At 45.1% G+C, this 19,541-nt stretch overlaps 1 protein-coding gene and 1 pseudogene across 1 annotated transcript in view; one reads left to right on the top strand and one right to left on the bottom strand.

The window, feature by feature from the left end:
• Positions 1 to 6,863: 6,863 nt before the first annotated feature.
• Positions 6,864 to 7,842, top strand: LOC114080097 (vomeronasal type-1 receptor 4-like; annotated as a pseudogene).
• A 4,981-nt stretch (positions 7,843 to 12,823) lies between these two features.
• The window catches only part of LOC114080108 (vomeronasal type-1 receptor 4-like), a 29,100-nt gene continuing 22,382 nt past the window's right edge, over positions 12,824 to 19,541 (bottom strand). Inside the window, exon 2 of the mRNA XM_071604926.1 lies at positions 12,824 to 13,036. Within this exon, the coding sequence (XP_071461027.1) occupies positions 12,824 to 13,036 (213 nt within the window). The remainder of the gene's footprint in view (positions 13,037 to 19,541) is intronic.

The raw sequence follows: 19,541 nt of genomic DNA, 5'->3' as shown, positions 1-19,541 counted from the left end.
ATCTTCTTCAGACATCGACCCAGAGGTGGGATTGCTGTGTGGTATTTTAGTTTTACTTCCAGGTCTTAGAGAAATCTGCACTTTTTCCGTGAGGGGTGTCTCCATTTACCTCACCTCCCACAATGTCCGAGGTGTTCTTTTTAATGCATTCTTGGAAACACTTGTTGTCTCTTTTCTTATTTATATTAGTGATGCTAACATTTGGGAAGTAATCTCTCTTGGTGCTTTGTGCATGTCCTCATTGATTTCTCATGATGAGCACTGTTTCATGTATGTGCTGGGCACTTTATGTCATTCTTTGGTAAAAAGTCAACTCAAGGGATGGGTTGTGGCTTAGTGGTAGAGCGCTTGTCTAGCATGTGTGTGATTCGGGTTCGATCCTCAGCATCACTTAAAAATAAAATAAAGGAATTGTGTCCACTTAAAAACAGAAAATAAGGGGCTGGGGATGTGGCTCAAGTGGTAGCGCGCTCGCCTGGCATGTGTGCGGCCCGGGATCGATCCTCAGCACCACATACAAACAATGATGTGTCCACCAAAAACTAAAAAAAAAAATTAAAAATTTTCTCTCTAAAAAAAACCAGAAAATAAATGTTAAAAAAGTCAACTCAAATACTTTGTTCAATTTTTAAATCAATCGTACTGTAGACAGAATGATACATCAAAATATAGAGTAATGGAGAAAAAGAACTTATCAATCCAGATTCCCATATATTTCCCCAGGTGAACAACAGTTACAATCTGCTCATTTAGAAAATCTTCCAATTAGAATACAGGAGCACCAACAGTCAGAATATCCTACGTATTTATTCTTGTTATCTTTTACTGACCTCTCCAGATAGGTAAGTTTTAATATGAATCACATGATATGTTTGATGCCATTCTACCTCTAAGGGCTTAGCTCTGGGAGATCCCATCTTCCCCATTTTTACTACACCACTGTTTTTTATGTGTATTTTCCCCCAAGGTTGATGTTGATTTACATTGTTCTGCCAAGGTATTTCCAGGTATTTCCATCGTTCCTGGGTGAATCACTTGTGTCTGTGCCTCATTCTCTGTTTCAGAGAACTTTTGGAAAGGCTGGCCTTGTCTGTGACTGATTTGGATTTCCTCTCCACTGGTTGTGGTTTGTCACCAGGGGTGTTTGTCTTGAATACTTGGTGTCCAGTGGGGCAATGTTAGGAGGTGGTGGGCCCCTTAGGAAGAAGTGAGGCATGGGGAAGGTTGACAGGACCCTGGAGCCTTGGTCCATTGAAATGGCCAAGGTAGTTCATGGACCCTGGCTAGTTCTCATGAGGGGTTGTTATTTAAGAAAGGAATGGCCCTGTGTGCTGTCTGGCTTCCCATCTCCATGTCATCTCTCCCTCTCACACACATTCCTGTCCTCAAGTCAATACCTATTTCCTAGGGCTCTGTGATGGCCCCTTTGACCCAGCTCCCCGCAAGAGGGAAGGCAGGCAAGAAAGAGGAGGAGCACACTTCAAACCCAGATTTATTAATGGGGAAAGTTATTTTATGCAACATCCTATCCAAAAAAGGGCAAAGGATAGGGTGACAACAAACGGGTGGCTATAATTTAACTCCGTTAGGTGACACCCACTCCCAGACCTGCACCTTTTTTCCAGGGAAAAGTTCCCTGGAGAAAACCAGGTTGCTCATCCTGACAGGGGGCACGCGACTGGAACAAGCAGCCCAGGGGCTTCTCAGACTCTTCCATACTTGTTCCTATCCCTGGGACAGCTCCTGAACGCTGAACCTATTCCTAAAACTCACCTTCTTCCTCCTAGCACCACCTTCAACCAGCTTTCTCAAAGCGCTGACTCACAGTGACTGAAAACTCCCTCGGGGTGACACTCTGTCCACTGGCCTACCTGTGACACCCTGGTCTACTCCCACAGAAAGAGGGCAGCCGTGGTGCAAGCTGCACTATAGGATCTGCTGCCCCTCTTCATGCTGCCCCTGGACAGGGAGAGTCCTCCTGCTTCAGCTCCCTGAGCCCTCAACCTGCCACTCATGCAGCCTCATCTCACAGTTCTGCCTGATGTCAGCTGGCTTCAGTCAGGGTCTGAATGGACCGCCTCTTTCTGAATCAAGGTCATGGCAGATTTACACTAACTCGACTTGGAACAGGACCAGAGAATTCTTAACCTGAGAAGAAAAGAAAAGCTAGATCAATGTCGAACACAAAACCTACAGTCCTACAATCGACCATCAATTATAACCATACAGTCAGCTACAGTCAGCCTGGCAATAAATGTACCCAAATTTTCACTGCCAACAGGACACCAGATAATTCACCAGATGAATTCTTATGTTGCCTCATTTTGCTTTACTAAGTTCTCATCTAATACCCCCCCCCCTTTTTCTTTTATTTTCTGGTTATGGAGAGGAACCCAGGGATGCTGCACAACTAAACTGTATCCCCATCACTTTTTACTATTTATTTTGAGATAGACTCTCACTAAGTGGCCCAGGTTGGCCTCCAACTTGGGATCCTCCTTCCTCAGCCTCTTCAGTTGCTGGAATTAGAAGCCTAAGCCAACACACCTGGCCTTACCTAACTTCTAACTGCCCTTGGCTCTTCTTTTTATTATGCCTTTTCTTCTATATGGGAATATAAATAATATATCGATATTAAATTCCTTCTCCAGGCTTGTCCTCTCCCTGAACACTATGGGCAAAATCAAAACAGCAGAGAGGTGAATTCTGTGCTAGAAGATTTCAGGGGCTATCAGATTGGAGTCTGCTCTGGAAACAAAAGGAGCTTTACTTGTTAAAGTGAAGAAGATTTTAAAGGGAGAGCACAGATAAGAAAATAGAAAATAGAGGGTCTTGGGAACCTTCCATGAGGAGAGGCTCAGGGCCAAGACAGACTGAGTGACAGGTCTCCTCAGCCAACAGCCCCATGGGGTGGGAGGTGCTGCCGCAGTCTGGCTGGGCACAATCAGGAGCCACTTGTCAAAAGAAACTGACTTTATTTTTAGAACCACACACGCCAAACAAAACAGCCTCTCAGGAAAAACCCTCAGAGCCTCAACTGCCACCACCGGCTTTCCACAAGCCTCTCTCTCCCACACACTTCTCTCCACCTCCCACAATCCTCCTGCTCTTGAGGCCGATTGGCTGGGTCACGTGGGCGGAGCCAAAAAAGTCCCCCAATGAGCAGCTCCGTGGTCTGAAAGGGCAGGGAAACAGTCCAATGAGCATCACCGCAGAGGAGCCAATCAGCTAGATATTGCTGGGGCCGAGGAGCCAATCAGCTAGATGTTGCTGGGGCCGCTGTGAGCCAATCATCAGCCGGCAGCTGGATGCTGGCAGCTGGAAGTTTGCTGGGGCCCCTTCGGCTGTGGCTCTCAACAAGGTGCAGCAGTCAGAAGGCAGGGAGGATTCAGATTTCAACCTTTGCAGAAGGGCCTGAAACTGCAATTTCGTAGCCCTGGACCTGGTGAGCATAAAGATGGGAATATCTGGGACTTGTAGGAGAAAATTATGCCAGGGACACTGTGGCCAGTTACAGGGAGCCACCCTCCAGTAACTCCTTGTATTCCACCCTCTCCTGCAGGTATGAGGGTTGGAATTGACCCTGTGGTTGCCCACATGTATGCTGAATGGCTTTCTTCTGCTGTGCCAGCTGCTATCTATGCTCAGAAGATGTGTCCCCAGCTCTGCCATATGTGTCCTCTGCTGCTGTTCCATGGAGCACAGGTGCTTCATGCAGTCATCGTTTAGCAGCTCATTTTGGGCATCTCCAGGCTGCACTGGCTCCTTAAGACTCCATAAAACAAATGGAGAAGGCCTTGGTGCACATCCACTGGGAGCAGGATACTGCACACTCCATGCCTCATTACTGAAACCCACCTCCTTCCCAGTCCTGGGGGTAGGTGTCCTGTTCCCAAGCCTCCACCTTCTCCATATGCCCCTCAGCATATGATTCAAGTGACCCATCCTGTTGGCTACTTTCTGAGTCTTCTTACCTGTGACATGATCCATTGCCAAGAAATGGATGTGATGCCACCATCAGATGTCACAAACAGGAGCACTTACCTTGGTCTACACTCTCCATATCCCTGCCTGCCTGGAGGTGAGGCCACAGTACCACAGGATAGGCCCAGTTCCAGGTCCCAGCCTATTCCCAGAAGAGAAGGGAATGAGAAAAGATGGGACAGAAGCCAGAATTAGTAAGATGTGGATCAGGAACTTTGGGAACTCAGAAGTCTAGTGAGACACACAAACCCTCTGTGAATCACTCAGAGGTCCCACCTCAATATTTCCTGAACCTTCCGTAGGAGACACTGTCAGCCTTCAGGGATCATGGAAAAGAACAGCCTCTCCCAAAGTCCTTGACACTTATTTTGAAGTTACTGACAAGGAACTTATAATTGCCTTAGTAATTGTCAAGAATGGAGAAACTTTTTTCAGCCTTTTCCTGGGTTCCCCAGGCCTACATTGTCAGCTCCTCTACAGGTGAGGTGATAATTGCAGCCCCAAGGGGAAGTGAGGTCACAGGAGTGAAAAACCTTTATCTCAGGGTGCAACTGCCTCCTCCCTGTGCTGCTGTCAGGACCTCACACTGAGCTCAACTCCTTGTTCACAAGAAGCAAGGTGAGTATTTTCTATTTCAGCATCAACAGTCAGGAAAAGGAGTCTGAGGACGTGGTCATGTCTGCAGAGGGTTTTGGGGGTAGAAACTGATTCAGTGAAAAGGTGGACAAGAAAAAGAAATAAATCATTCACTATGAGCTCAGTAGTAAAAGGAGAAGTGTCCCTTACCTGATGCCAAGTCATCCTTGCTCTTAATCTTATTTAATAAAATACACTCTGAGGAGGTTTACAGGTGAATAATACCATTGTTAGTGGGTTTTTATTTGAAAGGAGCCTAAGGACTGAAGTTAGTCACTAATATGTTCTTCTCATTACTGTATAAAAACATAGAGCATATTTTGAAGTGCTCTAATGGCTGTTTGTATGTCTTCCTGCCCATAGTAAAGATGACAATGGAACTGTAAGGATCACCTCAACCTGTGCAGAGAACACCTGCGACTGTTTCAGAAATAAAAGTGTTGTGTTTTTTTCTAACACTATATTACCATCCACCTAGTGCAGACAGGAACCATACCTCCCTGAATCCCCGTGCTGTGATGGCTGAGGCGAGACTTCTCTCCCTGATGCACACAGAAGAGAAGGCTCATTGTAAGGACAGGAACTGCACAGTGGTTGCTGGAAAAAAATTCATCTCTGGTATTTCCCCTGGTTTAATAATATTTCATCATTAATCAGAAATTCATGAGTTTCCTTTGTTTTTTCACTTTATTCAGCATAAACTTCACAAGCTCCAGCTTCTACTGACATGTCTCTTGTACTGAAATGTCCTCCACAAATCCTGCTTCATCACTGACGGTTGCAGTAATGTAGCTGTCAGTGCCCAGGAGCTCTTAGCCTGATATCAGTGAGGACTCCATTTCTATCCTAAACTATTTATCAGAGATTAGTGTTTCATGTTCCATTATTCAGGACCAAATAATAATTTTGAATAATTCCTTTAGAGATTCTACTATACTTTTATGTCTTCAATGACAACAAATGAGTATTTCTGCTCTGGAATTAAATCTTTGTTTACAAAGGATATTCATCCATTTATTTATTTTTAATTTATAAAGTACATAATTTTTAACAACTCTTTTGAATCCTCAAAATCAGTTTTTGCTCATTTAATTTTTGAACTTTTTATTAGAGCATTAGAGTTACACAATACTAGGTTCATTTGATAATTATGCAAGCATTTTGCTCGCATCATCCAGCCCATTTCCCCTGTTCCCTGTGGAACTGAACCTTGGGTCAGTCTTGAATTCACCAACCCGGACACTGGCAAATCTGAAAGACTGCATGATCATTTGTCAGTTTGGAATTGCTGACAAAGAGGTTTATATCTGATCCAGTAAGTGGACACCATCAGTTGGCCAAATGTTTGCACCAATTTTAACACTATTGCCAGTTCATGAGATTCCTGGCTTATCTTCATCTTGCCAATTGTGATATTTCCTACCATTTTATTTTAGATTATGGTTGGTGTGTGCTTATACTGAGGAGTTGTTTAAATAATGATGTGAAATTTTCTACCCTCCCCCCATAATTATTATTCATTCAGTGATGATTTTTGTCTTGAAATACCTTTTGAAAATGATCACCTATTTTTTCTTCTATTATGCATTCTGTAAGATATAACAGCACTGTACATATCAAACTCACCCAGTGTGTGGCACTTGATGAGTGTTATCCAACAATTTAATGTATCCTAACATGTCATTTCAACCATATCATTCACATTTGTGCTGTTTGATACTCATTTTCTTACCCAAGACCACAGAAATATTCTTTTTGTTATTATAAATGTCCTATTTCTCACCTTTAAAGTTTAGGTTAGAAATTCTATGAGATCTGTTTTTGTGTAGGGTGTGAGTGGCGATTGAATTTCTTTTTCCGATGTGACTAGCAAATATCAGTTCTTTCTGAAACTTTAAATGTTAAATTCTTTCTATGCATTTGTTCTCACTTTTTATTGCCTCTCCCAGGTTAGCATCATCTGATGGTCAAGGCTCATTTTTCTACACACATACTGTTAAATCTCCCCATCAACCTGTCCATGTTGAGGGCTTTGCAATCCCACAGGTGCATGCAATGGAAGTTACTCTTGGCATCAAACATTATTTGAAGATGGAGATCTCACCATGTTGCTCAGACTGGCTTTAAACTTCTGGGATCAAGTGAGTCTCCTGCCTCATCCCCACAGCTAGCAAGCAGATACAGGTGCTTCCCACTGTGCTTGGGCACAACTATTTTCAAGGAGTCTTTTTGCTCAGAGGAATGACTGTTGCCATAATGTAAAGGACATTGTGTGAATAACAAAATGGCCTCCAGAAATGTGGCAATAGGCATGATGTTCTTATCACTGACTACTGTTGGAATTCTGGGAAATTTCTCTATGCTTTATTATTATTTAGTCCATCCCTACAATGACTGTACATTAAGGTCCACAGATATGATTCTCAAGCACCTGATGATAGCCAACTCCTTGGTCATTCTCTCTAAAGGAATTCCCCAGATAATTACAGCTTTTGGGTTGAAATATTTTCTCAGTGATTTTGCATGCAAACTTATTTTGTATATTCAGCGAGTGGGCAAGAGTATGTCCATTTTCATCACCTGCCTCTTGAGCATCTTCCAGAACATCACCATCAGCCCCATGAACTCTTGTTGGAAGGATCTCAAAGGAAAACTCCAAAATACATTGGCTTCTCCATTTCCCTCTGCTGGATCCTTTACATGGTGGTGAACTCCATTTTTCCTCTCTATATGCTTGCCAAATGGAGTAGGAAAAACACAACAGAGAAAAGAGATCATGGATACTGTTATGTAGGTCATGACAAAATCACAGACTCAATATATGCAGCCCTATTTGTATTTCCTGAAGTTGTCTTTTCTATGCTCATGATCTGGTCCAGTGGCTCCATGGTTCTTCTTCTGTACAGGCACAAGCAGAGGGTTCAGCACATTCACAGCATCAAAGTTTCCCCCAGAACCTCTCCTGAGTCCAGAGCCACCCAGAGAATCCTCGTCCTGGTGGGCATCTTTGTGAGTTTCTATACACTCTCCTCACTATTAAATTTTCATATTGCTCTATTTTCCAGCTGGGAAGGGTGGTTGGTGAATATCAATGAACTAATATCAGTGTGCTTTCCCATGGTCAGCCCCTTTATTCTCATGAGCCATGAAACCACTCCCTGCACTCTATCCAGGCTCTGCTTTGTTTGCATAAAACCCACAAAATCTTGCTGGGTGCTGTAGAAAACATTTATTATCAGGAACCTGGAAGACTGAGACCAAAGAATTACAAGTTGAAGGCCAGGCTCAACTATTTAGCAACACCCTGTCTCAAAAAAGGCTGAGGATGAAGATCAGTAGGAAAGCACCCATGGGCTTAATCCGCAGTATTTAAATATAGGTAAAATGTAGCCTAATCTTACTATCAGTATATATAGATTGCATGTATTTTTATGTGATATTTCATCATTTTTCACACTCAAAGCACCAATACACAAATATATGGAAAAGTCACATGACCTTGTGACCCTAAAGGTAGTGTGGCCTTCAGCTGGTAGTGGCACCCACGTGGCCATGGTGGAGGGGAGCATAGCTGGTGGTTCTCACCCTATGCAGAGCATCCTACAGGCAGTAATCCTAGTTTATGTTCTTGAGGGAAATGGCATGGAGTCATTCCCAGTCCTTCCTGTGCAGCATCCACCTGGGCCACTCCACACACCCAGACTGCACTTGGAAGGAGGGAGGAAGGCTGGTGGGAGCACAGTGCTCCTGCTGCCTGCTGTGCCACAAGGAAGGAAGCCCTGGGTTCTCACCTAGGAATTGCACCTTCCTGCTGGGATGTGTACAAGAGTTGTAGCATAATCTCACACTCAGAGTTGGTGAAAATGTGCTCAGCTGTTATTCAAAATGGAAAGATCACACCTTTATTTCACTCTTATGAATTAGCAGTTATCACAGCTCAATGGTAATAAATTTGTGTATTTAGGCTAGATTGTATTCTTAGAAGAACCATTTATGTATAAACAGTGATGTTGTTGGTGCAGGCAGGGTCCTGAGAACTTCAGTGGGGAATAGCATCATGGAGGGGCTGTGGGGAAAAGTGATTACTATAGGACATTAGTCTCTTTGCCCTCAGTTGCCCTAGTATCTATGTTCCTCTGCCACCCCTATGCTATCCTCTCAAAGGCCTCATGAGTAGCTGAGGTTTCCCTGTGGAAGTGGATTCTTTTAGGAATGTTTGAAGGTGCTTCAGTTTTAAGGCTTTGCTTATTTAAGGCAAAGTATAATTTTCTAGAGAAGGTGAGATGAGTACATAGGAGCTTCTGATATGGTAAACCCCTCAGGTATTATCTCAACTTCCCAGGGAAACATCAACATTTTGAGGCGTGCAAGTGACTTGGTAAGTACTTGATTTTCAAGGTGTGAAACTAAACCCAGCTAGTATCTGGGTTACCTGTGGAATGAACAGACCCTTCCCAACAAAGGACTTTCATATGATGAGAACAGAGAGGAAATAAAGGGAGGCCCAGAGATGAGGAGAGAGGTGGAGCTGGCCCTGCACATCCTGGGGAATGCTCGCTCTGGAACCTGCCTGGAGGTTTGCTGAGAGGCTCAGGCCTCACCTTCCTCCAGTGGCTGCCTCAGCACTCCCTCACCTGTGAGCCCTGGCACTCAAGGGCATTTACTAAAAACACCCAGGGCCACTGTTAACAGTGAAGTGTTGAGGGAGGGACAGAGCACAGCTGTGTGATGGACAAGAGTGACAGAGGGCACAGGGAAATGGACGACAGACATGAGAAGGTGAATCAAATAGCCTGGAGCATGAGGTCCAAAGAGATTGGGCAGGAGAAGCTCCTGGGAAAAAGGAAAAGCATGTGACATCTTGCTCCAGGTTAAGGCCCATGCCAGGCTATGACTTCACAGGACAGAGTGAGCCAGGAAGTCATGGCAAGACAAGAACAGAAGGACAGGCTGTCCAGACAGACAGATGATGGGGTGGGGCTGGGAAGACTGCAACTGGTGCCAAAGGACAGGAAATGCTAACTCCTGCAGAACACTCCTCCTCCTCCTCACCTGTGGCCAATGTCACCTGCCTCCAGGGAACTGGTCCTTCCAGCAAAGAGTTGTTGGTGAACACCCCTTGGGCATCTCCCTTGTTGGCTTTCTGGGCAGACATGGGAAACAGGGAGAGGTGCCTCCTGGAGGGCTCACTTCCTGCCCATTTGTTCACCAGGCAGGTAGGGTGAAAGAAGGGGGCAGGAGAAGAAAGGAACCCTGAAATCTATAAAAGGAGCTATGAGATACAGAAAATGGAAAATTAAAACCCCAAGATTGTGAGGCCTGGGAAAATGGAATGAAAAATAAAGCCATACATTGACAGCTTTCATCTCTCCCAAGATAAATCCTTCCCAGATGCTGGCTGCAGGAGGGGAGAGAGTGTTCCATCAGATCTAGAATCATAGACTCTAGGAAACACTTATCTTCTCCAGGACAATTCCTCTCCAGGTGCTGGCCGCTGACCCTCAACCCAAAAACTCAGATTCCTGGTTACCCAACCTGAGAGTCTCACTAAATCACCTCTGAGTATAACCCATGTAAGCCTGGTGCCTTTCTTTGTTTAGTGGCTCATTTCCACCAGGAAAGTGGGTCCAACAGGTCACCTATCCCTGTATCCCCTGTCTTATGTGACTTTGTTCCTCAGAAAAAGAGCTGAGCTGATTTCTGAAGTTTGCGTGCATCCTTCTTTTTATTGTCCTTAGGAGCACGAACCACACCCCCCCACACACACACACACACACTCCATCAAGTGTCGCGACCCCTCGCCGGCAAGGGAACACATGACACAGGATTCTTCTTTCAGCAGTTTATTCAGGCCTTGATTCAAGTATCATCTTCTAGCGACCCCCCGCCGAGCGCCCAAGCATAGCCTAATAAAGCCTCCCGCATACCAATCTTAAGCCACCACATGGATCTTTCTCATAGGGTGGTAAGGGATTGCACGCCAACTTTCCATAAAAGGAGTTGTTTACCACAGGCCACAGTGGAAGCCGGCGCCATCTTCTAATGGCGGCCACGGTCTATAAGAATGGCTTACCACAGTTCCCCCTTCTATTTTATAAAACAATGCAGGCGAAAGTAGAGGTCCTATCCCACTGTGCAGAAGTGGCTGCAATGTATGGTTCAGTCCTAAGGAGGCGCCTTCCCCAGACCTGATCCCATATCAGCCGACGCCTTTTTTCTTAGGGCGGGGCGTGGACGTCAAACCCGCATGCAATAGGACATGCTTTCCTTGAGGTCCGTTGAGGGATCACTCAAGTGCAGTGCTTTGCCTCGCATCCTGCATCGTGATGACGGCGAGAAGTAGGATAACACAGGTAGCCTGGTAATAATAACAAAATTTAAGTTGGCAACACAATCCCTAACCCCCAGAGGAAGGTAAAGAGTCTGTAGCCGAGAAGAAAGACCAGTCCTGAAACCCATCTTCGTGCAATGGTAACAAGACCTGCAGAGTGCAAGGGCTATCCAGCACTGGGAGAGCATAAGGAAGAGGACATGCCAATCCCAGTGCAATGTGAAAATAACTTGGGGTGCAATGACCATGCCCTGAAATCACTGTTTAAGATGTGCAAGCCAGATTTGTGGAGAAATGCCATTTTCTAAGGCCGCAAGAGCCTGTACGATCATAGCCTTCTCTTGCGCATGGCGAGTTTTAAGGCGACAGAGAAGCCACAAACAAAGTACAACACCGAAGCAACACATTGCCCCAAAAATGCCCACTCCCACCCATTCCTTAAAGAAGGAAAAGGCAGAGGATAGCCAACTGGTGAATTGACCCAAAGTCACTGGTTCGACACGGGTACTATTCAAAACAGCAATCTGAGTTAGTTGAGACTGGATCAAGTTTTCTGCTTCCATGGACCAGGTTCCGGATAGATACTCCCCGATGATGCGGGAGGCATTCCTGGAATCATTAAATCTGACAGAGGTTATACATAAATGTGCACGTTGATCAACACAACCTAAATGTACTAGAACAGACAATTCCTCAACTTGAGCTTGAAGCAGATCTATCCTTTGATTAGCAGCCAGAATCCCAGATAAAATGTGTTGATTAATTCTACTTTGAGATTTAAGTATAGTGGATGTTTGTTGAATAACCTGATTAATAGTGGCAGCAGTTTGTACTTGGCTGGCCATGGCTACTCCAGCTGTAACTGCTGCAGCAGCAGATACCGCCACAGCTGTCACTATAGCTGCCGTAATTCCAAAATCTCTATGGGCTCTAATCAGTTCAACAATAGGAAAAGACTCTGGATCTGCAGTAACCGGAATCGGGACAAAGGTTGGAATTTTCATAATCACTGCCATAGTCCAGGAGCCATTCCAACACTCAGACAAATAGCAGGTAACATTAGAACAATTAAGCATCCTCTGTGATGTATCATTAGCCAAAAGAAACAGGAACAGAGATTGGAGACAGACTGCTGCGGAGGGTAACGTAGCATTACTTAATTGTGAATTACGTGAAAAATTTCCGAGTCTCCTACCTCGTTCCGAGTCTTGGGTACTGCCAGAAACATTAAACAGCCAACTTTGGACTCCTCGTAATTGAGCCAAAGCGGAAATATCAGCTGTGGCCCCCTTCTCATTGGAAATCAACCACTGAAACCAGGACCAACCTGTTCCTACAGAGGAAGCATTGCTAGAAAAATTATACAAATATCTTTTGAGAGAGGGGGAAAGAGAGAAACCTTTAGCGACCTGATGTTTCTCCCAAGAATGATCTTGGCAAGGCGTGAATATTGGGGGGAAGCCATACTCAGGGGTGCAATAAGGAGAAGCCTTAAAATGAGTGGCATTAGAGGTCTGATTAGAAGGAGACAACGGAATTAACACCTGGGAAGTAATGGCCAGAGTGGTAATATTAAGCTCAGAAGTATTTGCCATGTTTCCTGAGCCCTGGTTTTTTCCTGAGCTAATTTGTAGGAGCACTGCAACCAAAACTCCCTGCGAGATCCGACTGTACTGCAATGGGTCCTCCCAGTTAGTCAAGTTCTTAAGTTTTAAATGAATGCAATCACCCTTGGAAAAACTGAAGCAAAAAACTCCTGTGAGATTGATGCTGGAGAGATTGAAGGACTGATCTTGGTCCCTTCTAGGGGAAACACAAGGAGCAGACATCTCACATGTAGTAGAAAAAAGAGCGGGGAGAACACTAGAATTGCTATGAACCGGCATCGGCATTGGCCACGTTCGAGCTACCGCCCACCACTGCATTGATGTCCCCTGTACCATCGATATCAGCATTAAAACCAGGACATTCAGTAGAAGGATGGTCCTCATCATGAGATTGTTGTAGCGCCTCCTGTTGTTGGTTGATTGATGTCGGGACTCTTCTTGTCAGGCGTTCTGGAACCCACACCGGCTCCATCCGGTCCTGTGGGAAAACACAGACAGAACCTCGTGCCCATGCCAGCACGGGATCAGGCTCATACCATTGTCCAGAAAGTACATCTTTCCACTTAACGTGCCCAAAGTTTGGGGCAGAGGGCTAACAGTGCCTAGTCGCAGCAGAGCGCCCTTGGATGTCCAGATTCAAAAAATTAATAGTGAATAGAGCCAGGGAGAGGCGCTCTTTCGGGGTGTGGCCTAAGCCAATTCCCCCTTTTTGTTTTATTAACATCTCTTTTAGAGTCTTATGAGCGCGCTCTACAATACCCTGACCTTGTGGATTGTAGGGCAAACCATGGACAAGCTGGATACCCATCTGGCTGCAAAAGGAAGAAAATTGTCGTCCAGTATACGCTGGACCATTGTCCGTTTTAATGGTCTGTGGTAAGCCCCATGCTGCCCAGGCTTCCAAGCAATGCGTGATAACATTTCCAGCCTTTTCACCAGACAAAGCAGAAGCATGGATAATGCCAGAACAAGTATCCACAGACACATGGACATACTTAAGCTTGCCAAAGTCAGAGAGATGAGTGACATCCATTTGCCATATTGTTAAAGACCGCAAACCACGAGGATTTATGCCCACAGAAGGAGGATGATGCAAAATGACACAATTAGGGCAATCCAAGACAATCTGGCGAGCATCAGCACGGGAGATAGTAAAGCACTTTTGAAGTGCTCGTGCATTAACATGAAATTTACTGTGAAAGTTTCTAGCTTGGTCTAAGGAGGAAACGAGGAACATCCAAGAAGGACGAGTAGCAAGGTCAGCTTGGGCATTGTCAGCAGAAAGAGCACCCGGTAAACCTGTGTGAGCTCGAATATGTAAAGGGTAAAAACAGGCAGAGCGATTCCAAATCAGTGTTTGAAGATGGAGAAAAAGGGAAGACATTACTCCTGAAGTGTGTATGGGACCCACTGCTTCCAACACCTTTAAAGCTTGAACTACATAAATAGAATCTGAGATTAAGTTAAAAGGAAACGGACATTGTTCAAAGACTTTTATGACAATTTGTAACTCCACCCATTGTGGATTGCCAGGAGCAAACTGATGTTGGATAGGAGGTTGATCATTTACCACATAGGCTCCAATACCAGTTTTGGATCCATCAGTAAAGATATTTGCAGCTCCTGGGATAGGCGTAGAAGAAGTGATTTTAGGAAAAATGATAGGATGTTCCTTAACAAATGTTATAAGAGGATGTGAAGGATAGTGATTATCTATCTCTCCTGGAAAAGAGCATCGCAATATAGCCCAATTATCCAGGTTAGCACACAAAACTTGAATTTGTTGACACGTATAAGGGACAATCACAGACGTTGGAGGAAAACCAAAAAATTGTATACTTTGTTGTATCCCTAACATAGCTAAGGAAGCAACTGCATCAGGATAATACTCAAGAGATTTTGCAGGGGATATACGTGGATGTATCCACAATAAAGGACCATCTTGTCACAAAACTCCAGTGGGTTGCCGTACAGTGGCGAGCATACATAATTGAAGAGGCTTATCCTCTTGACGCCTGTAAAGGCTAGCATGTTGTATAGCCTCCTCCACTTTCAGCAGCGCTGACCTTGCTTCCTCAGTAAGATGCCGAGGGGAAGAAAGGTCTGAATCACCTTTAAGAATTTCATACAAGGGTTTTAATTCAGCATTGGGAATATGTAAATAACCCCTAATCCAATTTATGTCACCCAATAGTTTTTGGAAATCATTCAAGGTACGTAAATTATGAGTCCTGAGAGTCACCTTTTGGGGTGTAATAGTTTTACAAGAGATACTAGCACCAAGATAATCAATAGAACCTCCTGTTTGTACTTTATCAGGTGAAATAAGCAAGCCCTTTTATTGCAATAAATGTACCAAATCAGTGTAAGCTGCTTCCAACATATTTTTGGTTTTGGCTGCCAGCAATATATCATCCATATAATGTATACACTTTAACAATGGATACTTTTGTCTGAGTGGAACAATGGTCGTTCCTACAAACATTTGACACATTGTAGGACTATTGGCCATGCCTTGAGGCAAAACCACCCATTCAAACCTTTGATCAGGTTCCTCATGATTACATGAAGGCAGAGTAAAAGCAAAACGTTTGGAGTCCTGAGGATGCAATGGAATGGAAAAGAAACAATCTTTAATATCTATACATATCACTGGCCAATTTTTTGGAATTGTTGAAAGCAAAGGCAAACCTCTCTGAATGGGTCCCATGAGCTGCATTTGAGCATTAATGGCCCGTAGATCATGTAACAACCACCATTTTCCAGACTTCTTTTTAATAATAAATATGGGTGTATTCCATGGAGAAGTGGAGGGCTTTATATGTCCCAACTTTAATTGTTCTTGTACTAAAGCACAAGCTGCAGTCAATTTTTCAGAGGGGAGCGGCCACTGAGGAACCCACACCGGCTCCCCTGTATTCCAGGTAATGGGCACCTGATCCTCAGCGGCCCCTAGGAAAAACCCAGCCCATGTCTATTAAGTTTTTGTTGAGGTTCTAAGTGATGTCTACATCCCTGCAAATTTTTTCCTAATCCAAAACCTGGTCTATATCCCATGTCCTGCATTATTTTTTGGGCAACTGTTGAATATTCATTACTAAGTTGAAACCCCATGTCCTTCATAAGATCACGTCCCCATAGAGAGATTGGGAGATCGAGCACATATGGTTGAAAAGTGCCAGAACGTCCTTCAGAATCTTTCCATGATAAATGCCTGCAGCTGACTTGTGGAGCTTGAGCGTATCCCAAACCTCTTAGTGATTGATCTGAGAGCTGCACCGGCCACCCCTTTGACCAGTCCTTTAAAGCAATTATGCTACGATCTGCCCCAGTATCTAGTAATCCTAAAATTAATTTGCTTTCTATAGTTAACTTTAAAGTAGGACGGTTCTTCATATCTAAGGACAAGTAAACACAATTCCCTCCGGTGGTTCCAATTTCATCACTTGTCTTTAAAAAGGAATCAGCAGGAAAATAGGTATGTAAACTGGGCAAAATTAGCAATTGGGCAATCCGGTCTCCTGGGGAAATGGACACAATGCCTTTTGGAGCCTCCACCATAACCTTTACTGTTCCCACCGTGTCCGGATTAATAATCCCAGGGAAAATGTGAAGGCCTTGTAGGACAGAGGAAGCACGCCCAATTAACAAACCCACAGTGCCAGGTGGTAAAGGTCCTTTAAACTCAGTCTCCATCAGCTGGACTCCCATTTTGGGTGTTAATATGAGTCTGGTGGCGGAACAGAGGTCCAGTCCCGCGGCACCTGCAGTGGCTCTCCGCGATTCTTGGGATGGCGCAGGGACGGCCATGACTCGTTCTCCATTGTCCCATTTTCCATTGCCCCATATATTTGCAGGCCCTGAGGTCGGGGCCCCCCCCCCCCGGGAGTTTTTTGACATGTTTCTATCTTTTAAAGGTTGACCATGTATATCTCTGACGGACCTACACTCATTAGCCCAATGTTTTCCCTTTTTACATCTGGGGCATAAGCCCAGTGGACAGCTAACAGAGGTGGGCTCAATTTTGGATGTTCCCTTCTTGTTAGGACATTCTCGTTTAAAATGTCCTCCTTGACCGCACCAAAAACACTTTTCGGCAACAGGGCTGGATTTGTGTGATAATTGAAGAACAGCAGCAGCAAGGCCTGCATTAGTTAACGGCCCACCTATTTCTCTACAGACTTTCATCCAGGCCTCTATGCCTTTGTTTTTATAAGGAGTAATAGCTGCTTTACATTCTTTTGTACATTGTTCAAAGACAAGTTGTTTAATCAAGGGCATTGCTCTATCAGGGTCACCAAAGATTTTTCCTGCAGCGTCCACCATCCTAGCAACAAAGTCTGAGAAAGGTTCTGTGGGGCCTTGTATAATTTTTGTCAAATTGCCAGACACTTCTCCTCTATTTGGGAGTGATTTCCATGCACGGATACAAATGTTATTAATCTGTTCATATACCTCAGGGGGGTATCCTGTTTGTTGATTAGCAAACCTGCCTTGCCCCAAAAGCATATCCTTATCCCAGGCAGGGCGTCCCGCTGCATGATTTTGGGCAGCTTGCTCTACTGCACCCTCTAACATAAATGCTCTCCAATCCAAATATTTCCCTGGGGAAACACAAGTGCAGACTAGACTAGCCCAATCTGAAGGAGTCATGCAAAATCTAGTAAGTCCCTCCACCTGAGTGAGAGTGAAAGCGGCATCTATGCCATAAGTGCGGACAGATTCTGCCAAGGTTTTAATTATCTTAAAGTCTAAAGGCTCATGATATCTTCCCCTGTTATTGTCCTGAAATACGGGGTATGCAAGTCCCATATCTGTATTAACTGTCCTCCAAACTTGCGCATGAAAATATCTCCCGGAACCTTGGCTCCCCCCCACATACGGGGGTGGGGCAACCGGCACCATATCTTCTTCTAGATATTCTACCTCCTCCTCCTCAGAGTTTTGTTGACCGATATTAGATCCCTTCCCCTTCTTACAGTAGGCCTGCGTGCCCTGTATCTCCTTTTTCTTCTTCTTCATTTTTATCTTGCGTAGTTGTTGTAGCAATATATCAAGGTCCTCAGAACTCTCTGAGTCGCTTGTGTTCTCAGGCGTTTTTAATTTGGTCAAGTCTGGGTAGAGCCTTCTCCTATTTTTATTTTCAGGCTCTTTTGCCTTCTCACTACTCTTACTCTTAATACTCTCTGCCACTTTACTATGTGATCCTTCAGACTTTTCCTCATGTAGCTGCTCAAGAACAGCTTGACCCTCACTCACAGCTTCTTGGCATTTACCATCTGTTATACATCCTCTAACTTCCAAAGTGGTATAACGCCACCCTCTAAGGTGCCTTGCTCATGAGCGAAATCTAGATCTTTCCCTAATTTGTCCCAGCTAGGAATTGTAAGACTCCCTGAAAAGGCAAACCAAGGAGCCGCTATATCAGCTTCTCTCAAAAACATCTGCAAAGTACTCTGCTTTACCTTAAGTCCTTTTGAACGTAGCAACCCATCTAGGGCCAACAAAATTGGGCTTGAAGAGGTAGCGCCCATAATGTTTTCAGAGCTATAAAGAAAGTGAAAGTACAAAAGTCCCGCTCTCTCTTAATTTACAGAGGAGCGTCCTATTCTATTATTTTTCCCCCGCTCTCTCTTTGTTTACAGAGGAGCGTCCCGCTATTTGCTTGCGGATTCCCACTTACCTGGGAACTTACCGGTGCACCACCCTGACTGCTGAAAGTTCTGGATCCTGGGTTCGAGGAATATTCTTCCCCATGCGGGCCACCAAGTGTCGCGACCCCTCTCCGGCAAGGGAACACACGACACAGGATTCTTCTTTCAGCAGTTTATTCAGGCCTTGATTCAAGTATCATCTTCTAGCGACCCCCCGCCGAGCGCCCAAGCATAGCCTAATAAAGCCTCCCGCATACCAATCTTAAGCCGCCACGTGGATCTTTCTCATAGGGTGGTAAGGGATTGCACGCCAACTTTCCATAAAAGGAGTTGTTTACCACAGGCCACAGTGGAAGCCGGCGCCATCTTCTAATGGCGGCCACGGTCTATAAGAATGGCTTACCACAATCAAGCATCAGCTCTGGACTCCTTCCTCTCTGGAGGATTCTCTCTCTCTTTCCCTCTCTCCCTCCCTCTCTCCCTCTCCCCCTTCACCCCCCCCATTCCATCCTTTAAATAAATTTTCGCTCTAGCCTTGGCATTTTTGGGGTACTCCATCTTCAACCTTGTGGTATTGAGGACTTGATCCTGATTTCCAAGACCGGTATCAACAGGCATAAAATCACAGTGTTCCCAGTGGAGGGATGCCCAGGTGAGAGGAACAAGGGTGTGATGGCAACACAGGGTCACTGGCTAACAGAGTCAGTGGTCAGTGGGAAGCATGTGATGGAGACCTGCTGTGGGCAAAGATCTGGAGAGGAGGAGCCCACCTTGGTGGGCAGTTACTGAGGAGGATTCAGAGTGTAAGCAAAGGAGGTGGAGCCTGTGGAGGGGACAAACATGGGGAGGGAGGAGGGATGTGCACAGGAAGGGAGTGAGCCTGAGGGAGGGGGCCCTGGTTGTGAATGCACTGAAGCACCAGGAGCAAGGAGCAGGGCTTCAGGGAGGTGGGTGGTGGTCAGGGGCAGCATGCACTTCACAGAGGAGTGGAGGTGCCTGGAGGTTGAACATTGTTGTCATTGAAATCTGGGTCCTTATCCCCAAGGCCAATTCAATAACTAGGACAGGGTTTTGAGAAAAGGAAAAAGAAGTTGCATTGCTTTGCTGGCAAAGGAGAAGCATAGAGGACTTCAGTTCCAGAGGCTCTGATGCTGCTCATGAGGAAGAACAGAGGGCTTTGAGGGAAGTGATTCATACCAGGTGCTTGCTGGGGCTGGGGGGTAGGATTCACTGGTTAATTGGGGAGGTAGCCATTCCTTGGATCTCCTGAAGCCCTCTCTGAAGTCTGAATTACTTGGTTCTTGTGGTGGGTGTGTGCTCTAAGACAGA

The sequence above is a fragment of the Marmota flaviventris genome, chromosome 18 (genome assembly GCF_047511675.1).
Source record: "Marmota flaviventris isolate mMarFla1 chromosome 18, mMarFla1.hap1, whole genome shotgun sequence".
In the NCBI taxonomy this organism is placed as follows: Eukaryota; Metazoa; Chordata; class Mammalia; order Rodentia; family Sciuridae; genus Marmota; species Marmota flaviventris.
Note: the sequence above shows the minus strand (reverse complement) of the source record. Positions and strands in the feature narration are given on the sequence as shown.